At 56.5% G+C, this 24,031-nt stretch overlaps 1 protein-coding gene across 3 annotated transcripts; it reads left to right on the top strand.

The window, feature by feature from the left end:
* The first annotated feature begins 739 nt into the window (after positions 1 to 739).
* On the top strand, positions 740 to 22,060 carry SSC5D (scavenger receptor cysteine rich family member with 5 domains). 3 transcript variants are annotated; one of them, XM_088027226.1, is made up of 15 exons: positions 740 to 764; positions 1,278 to 1,304; positions 1,618 to 1,926; positions 2,136 to 2,255; positions 2,470 to 2,583; positions 2,850 to 3,158; positions 4,716 to 5,033; positions 5,247 to 5,423; positions 7,147 to 7,464; positions 8,897 to 9,213; positions 9,262 to 9,505; positions 9,580 to 9,894; positions 10,015 to 10,182; positions 17,398 to 17,562; positions 20,490 to 22,060. In XM_088027226.1, the coding sequence occupies exons 1-15, from the start codon at positions 740 to 742 to the stop codon at positions 22,058 to 22,060; spliced, it is 4,497 nt and encodes a 1,498-aa protein (XP_087883352.1). The 3 variants fall into 3 exon arrangements, with proteins under 3 accessions (XP_087883352.1, XP_087883351.1, XP_027950899.1); XM_088027225.1 differs by having other exon boundaries at positions 8,897 to 9,505; positions 9,577 to 9,894; XM_028095098.2 differs by having other exon boundaries at positions 8,897 to 9,505.
* Positions 22,061 to 24,031: the final 1,971 nt, after the last annotated feature.

Raw genomic sequence — 24,031 nt, forward strand, 5'->3', positions numbered from 1 at the left:
GGGGGGGAATGAGTGAGTGAGTGTGTGTGTGTGTGTGTGTGGAGTCCCCCACCCTCACCCAGGACTCAGCGCTTAGTCCGCCTGGCCCCCCCCACTCCAGTTTCCCTGGGGTTCACCCAGTGCTCCCTCAGCTGGAGGCCTGAAGGGTTTGCGTTCAGCCCCACCAGGGCCAACCAAGAGGGCTTCCTCCATCTCCTTTCCCAATCAGGAAGTCCTTCCTGGTGTCTGGCTGTAAGCCGTCTTGCTGCTGGTTTGAATGCACGCTCCCTCCGCTCCACCCTGGTCTCACCATGTCCCCTGGCTGGACAGAGGAGGCAGAGGTTGGCTGCCCGTGCATGCCCCTGTCCGGTCCCTTTCCTGCAGCCCGCCCACCCTCCCCTCAGCATCTCTAAGCACTGCAGGGCGCCTGGCCTGGCGGCTCCCTGGCTCCCCGTGGGAGTTTGCAGTTGGACACCCTCCCTCCCCACCGCCACCCCCCTCCTCCTCAGAACTCAGCTGCCGGCCAGCCCCCTCCCTGCCCCCGCTCCTGTCCCCTGCTGCCTCCTCGGCAGGCAGCCTCTCTTCCTTCTGGCAAGGCGTCCAGCCACGGCCTGCTGCTTCTTCCCGGTCCAGGGCGCCTCTGGCAGGCGCTTCCCTCCCTCCCTCCCTCTCTCCTTCCCTCCCTCCGGTGGCCGCAGCCTCCTCCCCTCTTCTGCTCCGAGTCCCCTTTCACCCCATCCCTGCCCTGGAGTCTGCAAACATGAGGGTTTGGGCCTGTCTTATCGGTGAGTGACCCCCTCTTCTTGGGGACTCAGGGACCTCTGACCCCTGAGCTCATACCCTTAAGCAAGTCCAACTTCCGGGGCCTTGTCCCTGGTGCTTGTGATAAGGGACATCTGGTCTTCCTTGCCTGATCCCCCAAGGGACCCAGCCTCTGCACACCCAGTCCCACCCTCTGAGGACCCCAGGGACTACCCGCCCCCCCCACCGGCCCTGACCCTGAGGGGGGGTCACTCACCATTTGACATTAACCAGGCCCTTGGGGGAGCACAAAGGGCCTGGCTCCCAGCCCTGACCCCAGGCATGTGGGGCCCCGCCCGTCTCAGGGACCTGAGTCTTGCCCAGTCCACTGCCCCAAGTCCTGCTTCCCAGCGGTGGGGTTTCTGGTTCAGAGCTGTGCAGATTCTGTGTGTGTGCGTGTGTGTGTGTCTGTGTGTGTGTGAGTATTTAAGACAAGGAGAAAGCACGCCCTCGGGGCCTGCCCTCACTCTACCCTACCCCTCCAACCTCCCTTCCAGTGGCTCTGATGGGGATCCAGGCTGTTGGTAAGTGGCCTTGAGCACCTCTGTCTGGCCTTGCCCAGCTCCAACCCACCCCTGCCCAGTCTCACCCTCCAGGGGGACCCCAGGGGCCCCGCGGGCACCTATGACCTCGGGCATTGCTCCCCCCAGAACCACCGCTGACCAACCTCCCACTTCCTGTGGGGCCCCTGCTCTCCTGGGAACCCAGGAGTTGGGGCCCCCCCGGCAGCGGCCAGGGCGGCTGGTCTCGCACCACACGCTGCAGGCCAGTCTCTGGCCCTGCCCTTCCTGGGCCCTGGGCCTCCTGGATGTCCCAGCCTTTCCTCTGTCCCCCCAGAGCGGCTGCGTCTGGCTGACGGCCCCCACGGGTGCGCCGGCCGCCTGGAGGTGTGGCACGGCGGCCGCTGGGGGACGGTGTGTGATGACGGTTGGGACCTGCGGGACGCCGCTGTGGCCTGCCGCGAGCTGGGCTGTGGGGGCGCGCTGGCCGCCCCCGGAGGCGCCTTCTTCGGGGAGGGCGCGGGGCCCGTGTGGCTGAGTGAGCTGGCCTGCCGGGGCAGTGAGGGGCAGCTGGGGCTCTGCTCCCACCGCGGCTGGAAGGCCCACATTTGCTCCCACGAGGAGGACGCGGGCGTCGTCTGTGCAGGTGAGGGGCCCTGGACCCTCCTTGGGGGGCACTTCTACAGATGTGACCCAGGGACTCGGAGGATCCAGAAGTCCAGGCACCCCCACCCCTGACACCCCCTCCAAAACCAGGTGTCTCCCTCTGGGACTCCCAGCTGACCACTGCCTGGGGGGGCTGGTGCCTGCCTCGGTCCGGGGGGGGCCCTGCCAAGCTCCTGTGCCGTCCCGCAGGTCAGCGTGTGGCCAACTCCAGGGACAGGGACGATCCACCTTCGATCCTGGAGGGGGACTCCTGGCTGGGGCTGTCTGGGGAGCTGAGCCCTGGCTCTGAGGAGCCTCCTGTGACCCATGGTGAGTCTGCCCTGGCCACGCTTCCAGCTGTGAGGGGACTTCTGCGCTGATATCTCCCAGGGGACAGACGGGGACACTGGCTTCACCACCTGGAGGGGCCCCTGTCACAGCCCCCTTCACACCCTCAGGGACTCTCAGGCAGCACAGTCCAGGCCCCCAGGCGGGAGGATGAACAGCTCCCCACCAACTGCGCTCTGCCTGCTGTCTCTCCCAGCCCCCCGCCCAGCTGGGACCCCACAGAACAACTCCAGGAAGAAGAGCCCGCGGCCGTTCAAGCAACCCAAATCCACCAGGGCCCCTGTGCTGACGGCTGGAGCCCCCCGACAGGGTACGATCCGTGCATCCTGGACTGACCTGGGGACCCCAGCATGCACTGTGTCCCTTGGGGTTCAGTGGGGCCCAGGCTCCTGTTGTGCCCCCAGCCCACCCCCACCCCATCAGGGGCCCCAGGTGGCCGCTCCTTCCCTGGATCTCAGGCCACTGCTCCCTCTGGGGCTGTTTTCCCAGATGGAAAATGAAGGGTGTTTGAATCCGCTTTTCCCAAATTGCCTCGCACAAGACTCACCACCCCTTCCCTCCCTGCCCCACCCCCAGAGAGGCTGCGCCTTGTCTCAGGCCCCCACGGGTGCTCTGGCCGCCTGGAGGTGTGGCACGGTGGCCGCTGGGGGACGGTGTGTGACGACGGATGGGACCTGCGGGACGCCGCCGTGGCCTGCCGCGAGCTGGGCTGTGGGGGCGCGCTGGCCGCCCCCGGAGGCGCCAGATTTGGCCCGGGCTCAGGGCCCGTGTGGATGGATGACGTGGGCTGTGGAGGCGGAGAGCAGGCTCTGCGGGACTGTCCCCGAAGCCCCTGGGGTAGGAGCAACTGCGACCACAGCGAGGATGCAGGGCTGGTCTGCACCGGTATGTCCACCGCCCGCCCCCGCCCCCGCCCCCGGCGCTTCACCCGCCCCCTGGGTCCGCCCCTGCCCGCCTGCTGCGGTCAGTGCACCTGCTTTACCCGGCTCTCCGCCGGCCTTCCTCCCGCCTCCCTCCTCTTCCTTCGCTCCTCCTTCCCTCCCCCCTGCCCCCTCTTCCTTCCCTCCCTCCTGCCTCTCTCCTTTCCTCCCTCCCTCCCCCTCTTCCCTCCCTCCTTCCCCCTCCCTCCTGACTCTCTCCTTCCCTCTCTCTCTCCCTCCCCCTCTTCCTTCCCTTCCTTCTCCCTTCCCTCCCTCCTTCCCCCTCCCTCCCTCCTGACTCTCTCTTTCCCTCTCTTCCTCCCTTCCCCTCTTCCCTCCCTCCCTCCCCCTCTCCCCCTCCCACAAATACCCCTGAAGCACCATCCCTGCCTGGCCTGCAGACACAGCATGAGACACAGTCCTCACTCTCATGGGCTTCCAGTGGGTCTGCTGCAGGACCCAGCAGGCACACCGCGGTTGCTGCCCATAGTTGTGGGTGGGAAGGCACAGGGGCTGCAGGCAGACAGTAGGTGCCTACTAGACGGGGGGTGCGGGGGTGGGCAGGAGGCGGGCAATGCTTCAGGCGGCTGATGTGAAGGGGAAGAGGACAAATGTCCCCCTGAGTCCCTGCTCTGTGCCAAGCAGCGTGCTGGGCACCTCCCCTGCTGTCTCTGAGCCTCACTCCCATGTGGACGGCCTCTGGGGTGGCTGTTCTCACCCCTCTGTTCCTGGATGTGGAAATGAGGTTCAGAGAAGGAACCCAAATGGCCCAGATCACAGACTGAGCCCCAGACCCAGAACTTGGCCAGCCAGGTCTGTCCGGCTACAGACGGGTCTGCTGCGTGGGCCGGGCATCTGAAGCGTGGGGTGGGGCGGGGGCGGAGCCCACCCACTCGGGTTGGGGCACTGAGCAGAGGGCCAGGGACAGTGCTGCACGGCATGGGCAGGACGTAGGGGCAGAAGCAGGGCCTTCAGAGCCCAGGTCATGGGAGGTACGTTGAGGCTCGAGGGAGGGCTAAGTTGCTGGGGAAAAGAAGCAGTCCCTATTGAGGTGCCTGGTTGTCACACTGTGGATGCTACTCACATGTGGGGAGTGGAGCTCAGGGATTCTGCGGGACATCCTACAGTCACAGGATGCCCCCCCCCCCAGCAAGGGATGACCCGTCCCCCCCAGGTCAGTGGTGCTGAGGTTGAGAGGCCCTGCTTTACAGGCTTGAGGCAGGCAGCCGGGGAGTGGGATCAGGGCCAGCGTCCCCAGGGCTTGCCCCCGGGCAGGCAGGGGCATTGGGAGGCGGACAGATCCGAGCTGGACTCTTGCTGAGTGACTTCCCATCCTGGAGCCTTTTCCTCATCGGCAAAGGGAAGGTGCGATACCTGCTGTCCAGCGTCGTCGTGGGCAGGCAGCCCAGCCCCACAGATAGCTCGGTACCTGCGCATGTGCAGCTGCCTGAGCTCGGAGCGCACGCCGCTCACCCATCGCAGTCTCCCGTCTGTCTGTTCCCCTCCCTCTCCCCACATCCAGGCCCGGCCCCCCGGCTGCGTCTGGCTGACGGCCCCCACGGGTGCGCCGGCCGCCTGGAGGTGTGGCACAGCGGGCGCTGGGGGACCGTGTGTGACGATGCGTGGGACCTGCGGGACGCCGCCGTGGCCTGCCGCGAGCTGGGCTGTGGGGGTGCGCTGGCTGCCCCCGGAGGCGCCTTCTTCGGGGAGGGCGCTGGACCCATCTTCCTGGACGACCTTCGGTGTCGGGGTAACGAGACGGCCCTGCGATTCTGCCCAGCACGGCCCTGGGGCCAGCATGACTGTCACCACCGGGAGGACGCCGGGGCTGTGTGTGACGGTGAGGACACACGGGGGAGGCTGGGGATGTGGCTGTGCCAGAGCACCGGGGGGGGGCACGGGGAGTGGGGGGCTCGTGGGGTGCCCTGACCGCCCACTTGCCCCGTCTTGTCCTCATCCGCGAAACCTCATTCTGCATCAGTGGTCCTGGGATGGAGGGTGTGGGGAGCTGTCCAGCATCACCGTGGTGGTGATCACCTCCCTCCTGCCCCAGGTATGCCTCTTGGATATGTCCCTCCCACGGCCCCGGCAGTGGACAGCAACTGCTCTTTGCCCAGGGAGGCAGCGTCCCGGCCCCCGGCCCCCACAGCGAGCCAGGCCCCAGGGACAGCAGGCCTCTCACCTCCTCCTGTCTCCCCCACTGTCCCTCGGGAGCCTGGACCGGAAGCTGGTGAGTCTGTTCTGCTCCCCGAGAAAATGGGGCCTTACCTACTGCTTCCTCCCCCGTAGTCAGCTACGAGGCACCCTTCCTCCCTGCTCAGAGACTGTCTCATCGGGGGCAAAGATGAGGGTGGAGGAGGGAACAGAGCCCCATGCCCAGAAGAGTCTGTGCTTGGTTGAATGTTCTCCTGGTGCCATCTTGAAACGCGTGATTTTGGGGAGGCGGTCTCCCCACAAACACCGAAAGGACTGGATCCACAATTGTTGTCATTTGTAAAACACAGGCCTTAGTATTATTCAGGTGCAGTGCGGCCAGCAGATCAAGACAGGACTGCCGCCGGAAAGATAGTGGGTTTCTAGCCCACGTGCTGCAGGGGCCATGCAGGGAAGCAGCGCCTTGGCCAGGAGGTAGAGGGAGCAAGGGGAACCCGCAGCAAGAGCCTGGGCCATGGCTTCTGTGGGAAGGAGCAGGCAAGGCCGAGCAAGCAGGCTTAGGGTCGGCTCCCTTGGATCGTCTCCGCGAGTGGTGGGGTGCAGGGGCTGCCCCTGGTTGTTGGGCACCTGGCCCTGCGGGGCCGAGGGCAGGTGGACAGCGGCCCAGAGGGTGAGGCCCCCCGGAGCAGGTGGGGGTGGGCTCTGGATTGGCTGGTGTGCACACAAGAGGCACACTCCGCTGATTTCCTGTCTCTCGGAATTAGCTGTCCCTCGAGGGGCAGTCCGTCCAGGGTCAGCAAGGCCCCGAGAGGTCACAGCGTCAGAAACAGTGAAAGGCCTGCTTAGCACAGCTGACTCGTCAAGGGTGGGAGACTTGTTCTTGCCGGAGGCCTCTCTCCCCCTTTTCCTGTGGCACTCAGCGCTCACTGGCTTGTGTGACCGGTGCTGTTGCAGGCACGCTCCATGTCTCCATCGGGTGACACTCGCGGCCACGCGGGCCGTGGGTGCTGCCTGGTGTCCGTGTTACAGAGGAGGCCACATAACTGAAACACAGGTGAAAGCAACTTGCTCCAGAGCCCACCTTCTCTTTTTGGTTCACTGTGGTAAACTATACGTAACATGAAACTGACCACTTCAACTGTTTTTAAGTGTACATTTCAGTGGCATTAAATACATTCGTAAGGTCGGGCAGCCACCGGCATTCAGCTGTAGGACTCTGTCGCCATCCCAGACAGACACCCCAGACCCGTTAAACGCAGACTCCCCACCCCGCCCGCCCCAGCCCCAGGCACCCACTCTTCTACTTTCTGTCTCTATGAACTTGACTCCCCTAGGGACCTCACGCAGATGGAATCCTACAGTACTTGTGCTGATGTCCTCTAGGTTCGTCCATGGGGCAGGTATCGGAATTCCCTTCCTTAGAAAGGCTGAATCCTGTTCCATGTTGTGTGTATGCCTCACTCGGCTGTCCCTCCATCCAGTGACGGACACCCAGGCTGTGTCCCCCCTTTGGCCACTGTGAACGGTGCGATGAACATTTGTGTGCAAGTATCCCTTTGAATAGCCGTCTTCCCTTGATTTGTGGTAGATCCCGAGTGGGATTTCCGGATCGCGTGGTAATTCTGTGTTGAACTTTTCGAGGAACCCACACCGTGCCTGACTCTATCCCTTGTGCCTGCCGCCAGGACGGATGGATGTGGGAAAGCCCACATGGACAAATGGGTGGATGGATGCAAGGCAGGTGGAGGGACTCAGCGAGCCAGACGGCTTCCTAATTCTTTGGGTCTCTTCCAACCTAGGGTCCCCCCAGCTGCGCCTGGTGGCAGGGCCCAGCAGGTGTTCAGGCCGGCTGGAGGTGTGGCACGATGGGCGCTGGGGGACGGTGTGTGATGACAGCTGGGACCTGCAGGACTCAGCCGTGGTCTGCCGGGAGCTGGGCTGCGGCAGAGCTCGGCAGCAGGACCCTGCGGCTGGCCGCTTCGGCTGGGGGGCTGGCCCCATCTGGCTGGACGACGTGGGGTGCTTGGGGACCGAGGCCTCACTCTCAGACTGCCCCGCTGCGCCCTGGGGGAAGCACAACTGTGCTCACAATGAAGACGTCGGAGTCACCTGCACTGGTAAGGAGGCCCTGCCCACCTGCTGGCTCCTGGAGGGCTTCCTGGAAGAAGGGATAGGAATTAACATCTGCACTAACATCTACTGAGTGCTGTCTCCTAAGCCCCCGCCCCAGGCTGGGTGTTCCCACACCTGTGACCGCACTCACACCTCACGATTAGTACAAGTTGGTGGATGTTAGGCTCATTTTACTGAGGAAGCTGAGGCACAGAGAGGTTAAGTAACTTGCCCAAGGTCACACGGCAACTAAGTGGCAGAGTTGGGATTCTTTCTCCTCCCCAAGATAAAGGAGGTGAAGAGAGGGGACACTGGGAGATGGAGAGAAGCCAAAGTGAGGGCCAGCTGCAGTAAGCACAAGTGTTGTGTCTGTCGTTCATTTGCTAACATTTATGGAGTGCCACTGAGCCAGGTGCTGGGGCCTCAGGATGCAACGAGCACAGTCCCGGCCTTTGGGAAGCTCACAACTCACTGACAGAAAGAGATGCACCAACAAATCACCGCAAACCCGTGCGACATGTTATCATTTGCGGGGGGGGGGGGGCGCCAAGACCAACCTCAGCTTCTGTGATTTTCTAGAAGGACTCACAAAGAAATCAGAAGAGCCGTCATAAAAACCAGTCAAGGAAGAGGCTCAGGGGCCGGTTCAGGGGAGACCTTCACGGAACTTCCAGCCATTGTCCCAGGGGAGCCATGCAGACAGCACTTAGTTCTCCCAGCAGGGGAGAGTGACCACACACACGCAGTACTGCCAAGCAGAGATGTTCCCCTAGCCTCCGTGTGCAGAGTTTTTATAGGAGCTCGGTTACAAGCTATGGCTGCCTGCCGGCTGGCTGCCCATAACTCACAATGTTCGTACCGACTCTCTGGGTAGCCCCAGGAACCAGGGGCCAAGGGCCGAACCTTTCTTTGGGCACAGGTGACACTTTACTGCACACAGGTGCTAATCAGAGAGATGTGACAACAGTGGTGACCCACAGGATGGAGTCACTGAAGCTAAAGCCACAGAGCCACAGAAGGGTTTTGAGCTGGGGAGTGACCCGCCAGACCTGGTACCACTCTGGTAACTGGTAAGAGCTGGACAGGGAGAAAGGGAGAATGTCAGAAGTTACAGCAAGTGACGCCATGGGCGGCCAGCAAGATGAAGAGGAGAGGTCAGATGTGGGAAGGGCAGAGAGGATCAGTCACGTCACAACTGTAAAAGCCAAGGAGCAGGGGGTGGTGTTTCTGGCCAGGAGGTTTGTATCCCCAGCATCTGGCACAATGCCTGGGTCATAGAAGGTGCTCGATGAATGTTGGTGACATGCATGAGTGAATGAATAATGAACAAATGAATGGAAACTTGGTGATTGCAGAGATGAGAGAGGAAGGGTCTAAAAGACAACCTTGTCATTATGGCATCCACCATCTTCCCTGTCCTCTCCTCCCACCTTCCAGACACCCCTGGCCTGGACTCCATTGCAGACCCCTTCAGTTGGAGTTGGATCCCTGGCCTGGGTAGAGATCCGGATGCCTGGCTCCCTGGGGAACTGGCCACCAAGCCCCCTGCAAAGCCGACCCCCAGTGTTCCCGAGAAAACCACCACCAAGGCCCCAGGGAAAATGCCCAAGAGTACTAAGAAGTGGGTGACCAAAAATGCAAGGAGACCGACCACACAGCCCCCTGCGATGCCAACCACTAAACACTCCAGGGTCCTGGGCACCCAGAGGCCCCCTGAACTGACCTCACGTACCACTACAACCCTGACCACTGAAGCCTCCCGAAGAACAGTTTCCGAGTCTACTGCCAAGTTGACCACTGAGGTTCCCCACAGGATGACCTCACATACTACTGCAACACGGACTCCCCGGGCCCCCCGAGAACGGACCGCCAAGACCGTGGCAACATCAACCACTCAAGGCCCCAGAGAAGTGACCTCCGAGGCCATGGTGAAGCGAATCCCTCTGGCCTCCACGGAGCCATCCGCTGAGACCCCAGCACAAGGTTCTCCAGAGTCTTCCAAAGACCCAGCCCCCTCCCCCACTGGGAGCACCACTGGGGGATCAGGTGAGTGGAGGGAACATGAAGAGGTGAGGCTGACCCCTCTTGACCCCTCCTGACTTGGGGTCTTCTACCAGCAGGCCCGTTCCGGGTGCGTCTGGCCGATGGGCCCAACCGGTGTGCTGGCCGGCTGGAGGTGTGGCATGCTGGGCGCTGGGGGACAGTATGCGATGACAGCTGGGACCTGCGGGACAGTACCGTGGCCTGCTGGGAGCTGGGCTGTGGAAGGGTCCGGGCCCGAGTGGGCAAAACCCACTACGGCCCCGGCACCGGTCCCATCTGGCTGGATGACGTGGGCTGCAAGGGCATCGAGGCCTCGCTGAGTGACTGCCCAGCTAGGGCATGGGGCCAGCACAACTGTGACCACGAGGAAGACGTGGGGCTCACCTGCACTGGTACTGGGGATGGGGTGGGGGACCCAGAGTCACTCCAGGAGGTTCTGGAAGGGTAGTCTGGAGCAGCAGCAAGGACCTGAGACAGGGTGGGGCTCAACCCATGCCCCGCTTTCTCCCAAGGCTACGCGGATGAGGATGATTACCCCCCCTGGACCTGGGATCCCACCTCGGGAGAGGACCTGGCCAAGGGGACCACCGCTGCAGGGGTACCTGGACACAGGCTCTCCTGGGGCACCACCAAGAGCCCAGGGGCCCCCTCCCCGGCGACAAGGCGTCTTCCGGACACAGGTGAGGTGCACGGCCGGGGTGCGGATGGGGCCCCCATCAATCTGTGTGCGCCTCCTGGCAGGGCTTCCCAAGAGACCCCGAAGTGTCGGAGATCACGGACAGGTTCTCCGCGGCTCTAGAGACCCTAAAATGCTCCCTCCTTGGGCTCTCCTCGAGAGCCCTGACGAGGAGACGCCCGTGTGTCTCTGGGCATCGGACCAGGCTCAGCATGGCTTCAGCTCACAGTCCTCCCGCAAACCAGCCGCGACACCTGAGACTAGGCCCCTCCACCCAGAGCCCCGAGACCTCCCAGCTGGCCGAGGTCACACGTCATCCTCCAGCCCCCTACAGCTTGGCTCGTGCGGCCGGCCTGAGTGTCCTTCCACCCCTGAGGCCACACCCGGAGCCCGTGCGCCCCAGCCCACACGCTCCATCGCCCGCTCTCCCGGGTTTCTCCGCGGTGTCTCCCAGGCCCCGCGTCCCTGCGCATGCGCACGTGCTCTCGCGGGCTTCGCTGCCGCTGCCGCCCGGCGTCCCTGCGCACGCGCATGGGGGCGCACGCGCATGGGGGCGCACGCGCATGGGGGCGCACGCGCATGGGGGCGCACGCGCATGGGGGCGCACGCGCGTCCGCGGCCCTTCCGTCCTCGCCCGCCCGCCCCGCTCTCGCTCTTCCATCGCCCCGTTCCGCGTATCCATCGCTCTACTGTTCTCTTGGTCGGCTAGTCTCTCACCCTCGCTCTCGCGTGCCTACACCCAGTGCACGCTCCCAGCGTTCTGTTTTCCCACAGGCATCTGCGCGATGCCTCCATCCTCCTCCGTTCTCGCTCTCTCCGCCTCCTCCTCCGGGACCCACCGTTTCTCACGCCGGCGGCTCGACCTTCCCCTGCGTGCCCTGCTGTCTGCCCGCCCCGCACCGCGGCCACTCGTGCTTCTTGCCGCCCCTCTGTGCCTCGCGCGCTGACTGCGCCCTCAGCTCACGGCCGTCTCGTCCCGCCCCGGCCCCGCCTCTTTCACTCCATCCAGCTTGCTGCCCCCTCCCTCCTTCTCCGTGTGCTCTCCCATCCCCCGAAGGCCCCACTGCTGCCTGTCGCCCCGCGCCCCTCCGCTTGTCTTCTCCTGAGGGACTCGTCGCTTCAGGAACGGGGCGCCCCGCCCCTCGGGCACCTTCCCGCCTTTTTCTGGCGCTCAGCACGCACGCGCACTCCGCTGTCCTCGGGAGGAGGCGTGGGCCCAATCCGCCTCACGCCCTGTGGCGCCGCAGGCGCGCTGCGCCTCCTGATTGGCCGGCCGACCCGCGCCCGCGGTAATAAAAGCCGGGTGAAGCGCTCCGTGGGCTTCCAGAGCGGCGACCTGTACGAGAGGTTGGGCTCGCTGTGAGGGGAAACGGAGGGGAGGAGCGGGCCGCGGGGCCGCCGCGCTTTAGGGTGGGGGATCGGAGTGGTGAGGTGGGGCCGGTCCTGCCCAGTCTCCCGAGGTGCTGCTCCCGGGTGCATTGCGGCTGGGGTTCTAGAGCCTTTGTTCTCTGCAACCCGGCGCAGACCCCTGTCTGTCCTCTCGCGCCCCCTCGTGGCGGAGACGGTCAGACGCGGGGCATGGAGTTCCTGCTTGGAGCGGGGGGAGGGGAGGCGACTACGTGAGCTCGGAGAAGTGCAGAATGCGAGCCTCTCAAGGGAAATCTCGGGTGGTCCCAGATACAGTAATAAGGGGGCCAGATGGGGAGTGGGCGGAAGGACAGACGTGAATTCCTATCCTCACTGCAAGGTGACCCTGAATATAAATGACTCCAGTCCTTTGAGCCCGTTTCTTCCTCTGGAAAAACAGTCCAGCCGAGCTAACTCCGTGCTGGGCACGCATGATTCCAACAACCGGGAGACCCAGGTCCTGTTAACGCCCGTGTTTCAGGTGGGGAGAAAATTTGACTCAGAACTTAAACACAGGAGCCGCTGTTGAGGTCCATCTTACATGATTTCACACACATTTTGCTCATTGGGTTGGGAAAGATCACTGAGCGAGTTGCTTAGTCCAACTCTTCGGCTTCCAGTTGTGGCTCCACCAAGATGAGAACTAGCTGGGTGACCTCAGGTCCCGATCCCATGAACAAAATGTGTGTGAAATAGTTTAAAACCACAGGACGTTGGTGGTTAGGCTGATTTACCATAAATGAACAACAGCTGCAGGATCCCAGGGAAGGAGTTGTTATTTCTAGTGGAGCAATCGAAAAACCTTGCAGAGGAAGTGGTATTATCCAGCGGCAGACACCGGGGGGAAGGGAATTCTCGGAGGGGCAAAGGCTCTAGGTGAGAAACGGCATCTCCAGTAGGACATTGTCATCTCCCTGGACCCTTAGGTCCATGCGTTTGTTTAACTGTCAGTTTCGGTTGTTACCATAACATAACCACACATGTACTCCCTTGAAACAACACAAGCTCATTTTGCAGTTCTGTGCACGAGAAGTCCTACAGGGCTCTCCCAGGGCTGACACCAAGGTGTGAGCAGGGATGTGTACCTTCCGGAGGCTCTAGGGGAGGAGAATCTGTTCCTGTACCTTTTCCGGCTTCTAGAAGCCCCACATTCCTTGGCTCGTGGCCCCTTCCTCCATGTTCAGAGCCAGCAATGTTGCACCTCTCTGACCTCTCTTCTGTCTTCACATCTTTCTCTGTCCTGATTTTAAGGATTTGTGTGATTGGATTGGGCCTACTTGGATTGATGCGGGATAATCTCTTCATCTCAAGGTCTGGACCTTTAATCACATCTGCACTATCCCTTTGCCACAAAAAGGTAACCTATTCACAGGTTTTGGGGATTAGGGTACAGGCATCTTTGGGGGAGCGTTATTCTGTCTACCATCCAATGTGTGCTGTAGAGACTCAGCAGAGACACATTTGTTGACTGAATTGTAACAGCTGAGGCTAGAGGCTTCAAAGGTTGAATTTTCACTTTCTAGTTCATTGAAGTAACATTTTTTGAGGCTTCTCGGGATTTGGAGACGCAGACATTAACTCGTGTGTCAAATACCTGCTGTGTGACAGGCGTGAATACTAACCCCTGGGAACATAGCGGTGATGAGCAAGGGAAAGGGAGGCTGAGACTTGCAATTTGGAATAGGATGGCCACAGGAGATGCCTTACTGAGAAAGTGCCCTTTAAGTGATGACCTTCAGGAGGAGAGGGAGAAAGCCATGCAGATATCTGGTTGGAGAGTGTTTCATACAGAGGGAACAGTGCATGTGAAGGCTTTGGGGTGGAAGTGTACTTAGCTGGTTCCAGAAACGGCAGCAAGGTCAGTGGGGCTGGGGGAGCCCCGAGGGAGCTAAAGGTGCATTCCAGGCAGAGGGAGCAGCACATGCAAAGGCCCTATGGTGAGATCTTGAGAGAATGGCAAGGGTACCAGCGTGGCTGAAGCAGAGTAAGCCAGGCAGGGTGAGAGTGATAGCAGAGGGCTAGACTCTGAGTTTTATTCTCTGTGCAGCGAGAAGCCCTCGGTGGAGCATCTTGAGCTAGGAAGGACATGGTCACGTGTGCGTTTTCAAAGCAGTCACCCAGGATGCCGCATGGGAAATGGATGGAGGAGCTAGAGTGCATACAGGGAGACTGAGAGGTCTCTGGAAAGGTGGCAGTGGAGACTAAGAAGTGGATTATGTAAGCTATATTCTGGGAGTTGAGCTGATGGATTTGAATGATGGGTTGGGTAGGGTGTGTGAAGAGGGAGGTGGGAGATGGGGACCCACCTTTTACTGGATCAGGAACTACTGCAGCTGGATCCACAGGATCCACAGTGGGAATATTAGATCCATTGGTGATGCGTTTAACACACCCAAGCGGAGACATTAGATACGCAATACTGGAGCTCTGAGGAGTGCTTGGGCTGAAGATATAAATTGACAGGATGGAATTTGAAGCTGTGGGAATGGATGAAGCTGTGCAGACGGACAGCCTTGTCTAATGGACCTCCCACACCCAGCCTGGGAGGTGGGATGATTGACGGATTTGGGCTTTTGCTGTATGTTATGGCTGCATGAGGTCATGCAGAGGGGAGGGGATCCAAGAGTAAATGCAGGATTAAATTCAGAGGTTGGGTGAAAGTATTAACAATCATAGCTAGTATTCATTGAATGTGCTCCGTGCGTCAGGGACCTTCTACCAGGATCACATGGCTTAACTCACTTCCTCCCCCCAGGGAACCTTATGAGATCAGTACTATCCTTAACACCCTTCTACAGATAAGGAAACGGAGGTACAAAGAGGCCAGTACAGCAAAGGGCAGAGCTTGGATTCTAACTCCAGGATTTACACTCTTAACCACTCTAGCCATGGAGACGGGGAAGGAGCATATGACAGAATTAGCTCTGAAGAACCCAGGAAGCATAAAGCAGGGCATGACTTCATTGAGGGGGGAAGGGGAGTGGCCTTTGAATCAAATCTTGAAGGATGAATAAAAGCTCACCAGGGGAGGAGTGGGGTAGGACTCAGGAGATCTGCACCCCAAGGGAAAGAGGTCTCCATTTAGGACCAGGTAGACCTGCCTGGGTCTGAAGCCTAGCACTGCTCCTTGGCTGTGTGACTTCGGGAAAGTTCCTTGCCCTCTCTGGGCTTCAGTTTGGTCATCTGTAGCAAAACGGCAGCTTCTCCACCCACCCTCTCCCCATGAGATTGCCAAAAATTAAAATGTCTGACAGCACCAAGGATGTGGGGTAAAGGTGGGCATGAGAATCTGCACCTATTTAGGAGGGCAGTTTAACAATGTCTAGGGAGATGCTTCTGCCTTCCACACAGCAGTTACACAATTAGGTATTGAGGAGTTCTCACTCGTGAACCCAAGGACGCAGATCTAAGGTATTCACTGCAGCCATGTTTGTAACAGCAAAACATTGGCCACAGCCTAACCGCCTGTCGACAGGGGTACAGAGGAATCAACAGTTGTGTTTTCATACAACGGAATGGTATATGAAGGTTAAAAAGAAGGAGCTAGAGATAGATGAATTTAATTCAAAGAATAAGCTTATCACATGCCAGGCTTTGCGACCCCATGGAGTAGACCATCATGGTACCCATTTTACAGGTGAGGAAACTGAGTCATGGAGTTCAGTGACTTGCTCACCCAGCTAGGAGGGGACACACCCACAAACCAAGCTGCAAAAGGACGTATGCAGTATATATGTAGATGGGCAAAGTCTTCAACTTAGGAAGCCGAAGCATGGAGAAACAATATGGCATCAGAAAGTCCTTCAGAGAAGGGGTGTGATTGGGCCTCACCAGGACTGTAACTCTGGAATGCTGCTGCTTAAATTAAAAATGCATATTTTAATGAAAAAAATCAAATTGATCCCATGCTAACGGACCATGAGCAGGTGGCCATATCTTAGAGCACATTTCAAGAACACAGAGACCCAAGGAGTATGCCTGCAGTTGGTGGGCTGACATTTTAACGGAGTTCAATTTATGTTCTCAATGGAGTTCTCCTAAAACCCAGCATCTTGAAAAGAAATCTTCACCACGAATGTTTTTTTTTCTCTCTTTTTTCCATTTTTAATTTTTTAATTAATAGTACTGCTAATGGTTTTTAAAATTCCTAATGAGTGTGACCGTCAGGTAGGATTTCACAGTTATCCTCTTAAGATATTTGACAGGCATGGGGAAGGTATTTAATTAAGAACGGTTAATAATAGGGAGACATGACTGAGGTATCTGCGATGCTGGTCATCGGGGTGAAAACTGACCCATGTTCTATCCGTGTGTGATGTATCAGCCAGGTGACAGAGCAAGGGATTTCTGCGACTGGGACAGCTAGCCGCAGAGCTCACGGTGACCAGGACAAACATGCCTAGTATGTCAGATACCATCCTTCTGCCTGGTTTCACATGCAGAGTGGGAAAATGTCTGTGGTGCAGAAGGGAAAGGCAAAGGCTCAGAGGTGCACGGAGGCTAGATGTGAACACCTCAAGGCTTGGGGTCCAGGGTGAGCAGCAACACCGTGTGGAAGGCGGCATGGTAAGGGAGTGCTGGAGAGGTGGGTAGGGGGCAGTTAATGAAGTGAGATGAGGAACATGGACTTTACGGTTGTACAGTGTTGTGGATACGCTCAAACACACAGAATTGTACATGTTAAGGTATGTGAATTATATCTCAACAGAACTATTGTGTTTTTTTAATGATTTACTTATTTACCTGAGAGAGAGAAAAAGCATACACGCACGCATGCAAGTGAAGGGGAGGGGCAGAGAGGGAAGGGGAGAACCTCTAGCAGACTCGCTGGGTGCTGAGCATGGAGCCCCACGTGGGGCTGGATCTCACAAACCTGAGATCACAAGGTGAGCTGAAATTAAGAGTCAGGTGCTTAACCGACTGAGCCACCCAGGCGCCCAACAAAGCTATTGTTAAGTTTTTTGATCCACCAAGCTAGAAGACTGAATTCAGTCTTTCTATTCTCCCTATATAAAATGATATACTTTACATTATATTTTACATTATGCTTATAAAATGGTATATTTTTATTATTACACAGCTGACCATTGAACAACACGGGGGCTAGGGCCACTGACCCGCATGCAGTCAAAAATCTACATATAATGTTTGACTCCCTCAAAACTTAACTACTAAAGCCTACTGTTGACTGATAACATAAACAACACATATTTTGTAAGTTTTATATATATATATACACATATAATACACTGTATTTTTATAATAAAGTAAGCTAGAGAAAAAAGTTACTAAAATCATAAGGAAGAGAAAATATATTTACAGTACCATACTGTATTTATGGAAAAAATCCACATACAAGTGTTCCTGCATAGTTCAAACCTATGGTGTTCAAGGGTCACTGTATATTATACATTTATATGTTATATAAAATTATTGTCATGTAGAGATTATCCAAGTGTATTCATCCAAAAACCATAGGGAAAATAATACGGAAATGTTCCTGGTGGTTCATTAATAAAGATATTATAGGTTCCCCCCCCCCCCCGCCGAGGGAAATATAAAGAATGAGTAGGGCAGGGACATCAGGACATTGACATAATAACTGTTCTTATTTTATAAGCTGGTTTAGTCCAAGTTTCTGTTCTTGGTAGTTCAGAGCATCTCAGCTGAGTCACCAGGGTGGCTGTGAAGTCAGGGAGGAGATTGGGGTGGTGGTCCAGTTGAGACAGGATGAAGCCTGAGTTGGGGTCCAAGAGAAACAGAGGGTCAAAATCAAGGGAAGCGAGACTCAGTTCTCCCTCTATCTCTCAAGGTGATGAGGATAGTTATGAGCCTTCTCAGACGTGGGATACACCTTCAGGAGGGGCTCTGCCCAAGGGGACACCCACCGCAGGCAGACCTGGATCCACTCTTACCACTACTACCACCTGGAGCCCAGGCCATTCCTCTCCAGCTCCAAGGATCCGTGGAGACACAGGTGAGGACTGTAGCTGTGACAACCACGTCGTTTGTGTTGTGGGGTAGAGAAATGGACTCCAAATTCCCCAGTGCTGACCCCACTCTTACCCCAGAGACCCAACAGAAATACATCCTGAAACAAGGGGTTATTATCTACATCAGTGGCCCTCGACTGGGAATGATTGGCAATATCTGAAGATGTTTGGGATTGTCATGACTAAGGGTAGTGAGGCTACTAGAACCTAATGGGTAGAGGCCACAGATGTTGTTACATATCCTACTACATACGGGACAGTCCCCACAGCAGAGAATCATCCAGCTCCAAATATCAACGATGCCCAGGTGGGGAAGCCCTAACCTATACTATGCAATTCACTCTGACAAATCAATAAAAAAATGACAGGAAACCCTATAAGAGAATGGGTAACAGTTATGAATAGGTGATTCACAGAAGGGAAAGCCCAAATGGCCCACAAGTACATGTAGAAACATTCACACTCATAAGGACTCAGGATATTCAAATTAAAATGATGACAAGCATGGACAAAATTTGAAAGGTAGGTAATATCAAGTGTGGGTGAAGATGTGGGAATACAGACATCCCCACTAGATATAGCTATTTGATAAAGACAATTTAGTAAAATTAAGTAGGATTGTACATTGTGACCCAGCAATCATCTTCCTGTATTCCAGAGAAATTGTTGAACAGGCTTCTAAGGGAAACCTATATGAGGGTTTTCTTTGGAATGTGGTATCAGGGAGTTGGAGGCAGGTTACGGGTCCAGCAATGGGTAACAAGAGAAATGCAGTGGGTGCACATGATGGAATCCCATGCAATAGCTAAAGCAGTGACTAGCTGCACAGAGAGCAACATGGAGCGGTATGAACAACATAATATGGAGGAAGACAGAAGCAGAATGAAATTTCCAGTGATTTGCAAAAACTAAAAAGCACAAACACAAAAATACACATACACTTAATATATTAACATATATACATATATGCCTTCTATATTGTATAAGATATTGTGTAAGGACATATGTCAAATACATTAATGGAGGTAGCTGTGGGAGAAAGTGCAAGGGATGGAGATCAGGGAAGAAAAAGAAGAAAGAAGAGACATTGCAGGGTTGTTGATGACAATATACAGAGGAGTATGATTAGCTTAGCTCTCTGTACCTTGCGTCTGAAAAATTAAAAATACCACTGTAGGCATCTGAACCCCTACAATATTTAAGCAAGCTGAGATTCTTGAAATAATAACTAAACCAGTTAATATTTACTGAGCAATATACCATGTGTTGGATACTATTCTAAGCACTTTACATATATTACCCCTTTAGCCCTCATAACATCTATAGGAGCCCTATGATGTAGGTGCTAGAATTATGCCCATTTCACAGATGAGAGAAATTGAGGTATGGACATCAATGACTATGACAGTATTAATAATCACAAGAGTGCCTGTTACATGCTAGGCACTGTCCTAAGTCCCTGTACACACAGGAGCTCCCTGAATCATCACAGCTCTACAAGGGAGGTACATTGATCATCCACAAACTGAGATTCAAGGCAGTTAAATAACTTGTCCATGGTCACCCAGTTAGGAAAGTGACAGATCTGGGGTTTAAGCCCTGGCTGGAGGCCAAACACTTTACTTAACCACTTCTCTAATGCTGTAAACAAATGGCAAGAACAGGATGCACATCAAAAATCCTACAGGAAAACTGGAATCCTCTAGAGCTGTATCGTTCAATATGGTAGCTATCAACACAGGTGGCTTTTTACTTTAAATGAATCAAAAATTTGAAAAATGAGGGCAACCCCCTCAGGTCCCCTCCCTCCTAGGGAGCTTTGTATTATCACTTTGCTAAGTCTCAATAACCCTTGCTTTGCTGCCCACCAAAAAAAAAAAATTTTTTTTAAATGAAACTTTCATTTCCTTAGTTGGACTAGCCACATTTCTAGTACTCAGTGGCCACATGTTATCATATCCATCACTGAGAAAGTGATACTTAATGACCTAGACTCTGAATGCAAAGGACTTTGGTTCATATCTTGTTCCCACAATTTGCGAACTGTATCTGTGTGACCTATGGCAAGGTACCTACTCTCTTGGCCTGACTCCCCTCATCTGCAAAAAGGGATAAAATTCTCATTTACCTGGAAGCTGAGCCAGGAAGGGGGTGAGGCTTCTCACTCTACTCAGGCCCTAAATGTAAGGAGCCGTCAAAACACTCAGTTATCAAGGTGAATAGTACCTCTATGGTCTTAAAAATAAAAATTAGTGTAAAGCATTCACAATGAACTAAATATCAAAAATTTAACTAAAGGCAGGATCCCATCTACCTCACTTGACTTTCCCGAATCCTGGCCCCGTCAGATTCTGTTGGGGTAAAATTGTGACTTTTTTGTTCACAGTGGATCTTTTGCAATAATTTTGTTTAAAAATGTGACATAAAAATCTTGACTACTGAGATTAGGCTCAGAGCCCTCTTGCATACCCCCTCACGTTTCTGAGCCTTCCGGCATCTCCCACATTCCTCCCGCCGTGTGCCCCCTCAACCCCTCTGCCCTTCAGCCCCTCCTGCATCCCCAGGTAAGCCCCCGCATCCCCCACACTCCCGCATTTTCCTGCTTGCTTCCACAACCCCCTGCAGCCTCCCCCTACTGCTCCCCACGTTTCCGCCCCCTCCCGCCGGCCGCGGTACCCCCCGCCTCCCTCGCGCTCCCTCACCGGCAGGGGACGACGCCAGGTGGCGCCTGGAGACATCACAGGTGGCGGGGAGGTGGGGCGCTAGGGCGGGGTGAAGTCTGCTGGCAACCCATGACGTCACAAGGCCCTGCGCCCTCCCGTTGGTCGGTTTCTCCCTGGAGGGGCGGGGCGGGCCGAGTGGGTGGGCGGGGCAAGCTGACTTCAGCCATCTGATTTTCCTCCTCCTCCAGGTTCCCTGAGGAAACCGTGGCCAGAGCGTCGGCTGCAGCGTCCCACAACGGCCAGGACGGCGCCCCCTGCCCCTTGCCCGGCCCCCTCGGCCTCGCCAGAGCCCCCTGGCCCACCGGTGACCCCCGACTCTGCGCCAGGGCTTATTCCCGAGACGGCGTCAACGCGGGAGGTGACCTCTGACCCTCCTGGCACTTTGCCACCCAGCCCAGACCTGGCCTCCTGGATGAACTCTGGCCTCACTCTGTCCACCCCCGAGGCCGCTGTGATTCCAGCGCTGACACCTGATCTCTCACCCACCCTACCACCCACCTTGCCCAAAGAACTGACCTCTGACCCCTCTGCACCAGCAGTGGTGACCCAGCCTTTTTCTACCTCAGAGTTGACTCCAGAATCCGACACAACCCCAAACTTGGACACAGCTCCATACACCAACACAGTTCCAGATCATTCCAGATCCCCAGACCCTTCCACAAGGCCCCACCCCACTAGCACCCCTCACTCCACCTTGACCTCTCACCCCTCCATGACCTCTCAACCCATGACCACCCCTCACTCCACCACGACCCCACAACCCCCCACGCCCCCACAACCCCCCACACCCCCTCAACCCACCATGACCCCTCAACCCATCACATCCCCTCAGCCTACCACAGCCCCTTACCTCACCACAACCCCTCAACCCACCACGACCCCTCGGTCTACCACATCCCCTCAGTCCACCGCCGCTCAACCCACCACAGCCCCTCACCCTATCACAACCCCTTACCCTGCCACGACCCCTCACCCCACCATGACCCTTCATTCTGCCACCTCTACTCGCCCCGCCATGACGGCCAGCCCTACCTCCACCCCTATGATCACTATCAAATCCATTCTAACTTCCTTGGGAACAGAACTCTTCTCTCCCACTCCAGCACCAACAGTCAAGCCTAGCCTACAGCCCTGGTTGACCTCCACGGGGTCCTCCCATCTCTCTACATCCCAGATGTTGAGCCAAGCGCCTTTTCCAGCCTCAGAGTCCAGCCACTCCACGCCTTCTCCAGCCCCAAGCATGGACACACTGTCCACTCAGGACTTTGAACCACCAAGAAGCCAGAGCCCCAGACCAAGCCTACCACCCACCCAGACCCCACACTCAGGCTCTGACCCTACTGTGACCTCTGACCTCCACCTGTCTTCCATGGCCCACCCCCTGGCTCAACCTCTCCCTGACCATCTCACCCCAAAGCCAACCCCTGGTGAGAGCCCAGACCCCCTTGGCCCATGTGTGGCGCCGCCACCACCTGTAAGGGTCATGGCTTGTGAGCCGCCTGCCCTGGTGGAGCTGGTGGCTGCTGTGAGGGACGTGGGTGGCCAGCTGCAGAGGCTGACCCTGGTCCTGGAGCAGGAACTGCAGCAGCGCCAAGCCCTGGGACTGGGGCTGACCCAGCTGGTGGAGGCCACCCGGAACCTCGGGCAGCTGGGTGAGGTTGTAAAAAGACTTGCTGAGGGGGCCTGGCCCCCCAGCACATCTGCACCAACCACCACCACCCCAGAGGAGGAAGAAAGGCCTCTGAGGGGAGACGTGTGACCCTGTATGGGATTTGAGGGGCTAAGACACAGCCAAACAAAAAATGAAAACCAAAGTATCTAATTAAAAACAAAATATCAGTGACATTTGTGGGGACCTAGGGGGAACTCCAGAGAGATGGAATCGCAAGATTGGTCTTGATTTGTCAATCCCACAGGCACCAGGCAAGGCAATGGTGTTTATGGTGATGGTGTTGGTGATAACGGGCGATGAGCATGATGGTCACTGTGACTGTGGTAGACGTATGATGGTGAGCTTAACAATGGCCGTGATGGTGGTGATGGTCATGGTGACAACGATGATGGTGATGGAAGTCAGGTTGGCCATGGTCATGGCGGTGTTGTTGACGAAGGTGCTCACAGGCCTGGGCATGACTGTGACGACATAGTGATGAAGATCATGGTGGAGATGGGGGTGATGAAGATGACGCCACCACGCAGTGGCGAAGCCCCACGAGGGGAGAAGTCTTTGTCTTGTTCACAGACGTATGCCCAGCCCTTCGAACAGAGCTTGACGCAGAGTGCACACTCCTTAAATATCTCTTGAATGAATGAGTACATGATAATAATGACTAATATTTGTTGGGTACTTCTTTTGGGTCAGGCTCTGTTTTAAGAGCTTTACGTGCATAATGTCACTTTATCTTCATGAACACCTGCTGAGGAGGGTACTGTTACCACAGCTCAGCAGAGAAGGAGTGAGCTTTGGAGCCTGAACGCCTGAGTTTGCTCGTGGCCATGAACTGGAGCCAGTTACCTAACTTCTTGGTCTGAGTTTTTCCAGCCATGAAAGGGGGATAATGAGGACATACCTCATGGGTTGCTGTGCCGATTAACTGATAAATTAATGCATATGTAAGAGCGCTTAGCACAGGGCCTGGCTCTCGATAAGTGCTCATTCTGTGCCAGTTGTTATTGTACATATCTCCATTTTACAGATCAGGGCACTGAGGCCCCAGGTCACTCAGGGAAGATCTAGTGGAGCCATGATTGGTGCCCAGGCCTGTCTGACCCAGGGTTAGACTATCCTGGACTCAAGACCATGTCCAGGCGGTGGGACTCTGGGGTTTTGTTTCCTTTCTCTGAACCTTCTCGTCGGGTACCCAGGGAGAGAAATAGCACGTGCCCTCTGGGGAGGTGGTGGTGGTGAGGATTAGATGAGGTGGTGTGGGCAAGGACAGAGCTCGGCATATCATGTGCTCGGTTAACAAGAATGATCGTGATCCCTTCCTGACTGTGCTTCTCTGCATGTGACCCAGGGTGGCCTCTTAACACACTACATCCCATCCTCACCACAGCCCTTTGAGGGAGGAACTTGATCCCCATTTCAGAAAAGACACTGAAGCTCAGAGAGGGCAAGCGCCTTGCCTCAGGCCACACAGCAGAGTGGGAACTCAAACCCAGAATAACACGATGCCAATTCCCCTGCTTTTACCTTGGCCTGAGATTCCAGGTTAGGACTCCCCTGATGGCCCCTCTCTGAGTGACCTTGGGTGGGCCCCTTCCCCTCTCCTTGTAAACTGTAAACTTGTAAAAGGGGGGGCCGTCTTGAAAGACTGAAAGAAGCTCCGATTCTGGTTTCTGCAGCCTCAGACAGGAGACCGTTCCCTCCTCCTCCTCTCCCCCCCCCCCCCCCCCCCCCCCCCGTCTGGAGCCTGGCTCAGAGGTCCTGGAAGGTCATGGAGCTGGCGCCCCCGCGGTCCTGCAAAGGCCAGCAGGGTCCAGTTACTTGTTGGGGGTGGGGAGGGATAATGTCCGGGGGTCCTAATAGATAGACTGTCTGCCCCTGCCAACAGGCAAAGGAACACGCAGAGAATTCTGTTCCCCGGGTCTCATTAAGCCCCAGACTTAAATAACTGCTGACTGGGAAACAGGGAGGGCCAGAGGGGGCCCTGCCTGCCCGCCCCTTGCCCTCCTGGGCAGTCAGGGGCTCAGAGGACGGCACGCCAACCTGGAGGCAAAGGGTCTACTT

This window comes from Eumetopias jubatus, unplaced genomic scaffold (assembly GCF_037043125.1).
Source record: "Eumetopias jubatus isolate StellerSeaLion01/CBP00866 unplaced genomic scaffold, mEumJub1_p1.0 scaffold_10, whole genome shotgun sequence".
NCBI classification, from domain to species: Eukaryota; Metazoa; Chordata; class Mammalia; order Carnivora; family Otariidae; genus Eumetopias; species Eumetopias jubatus.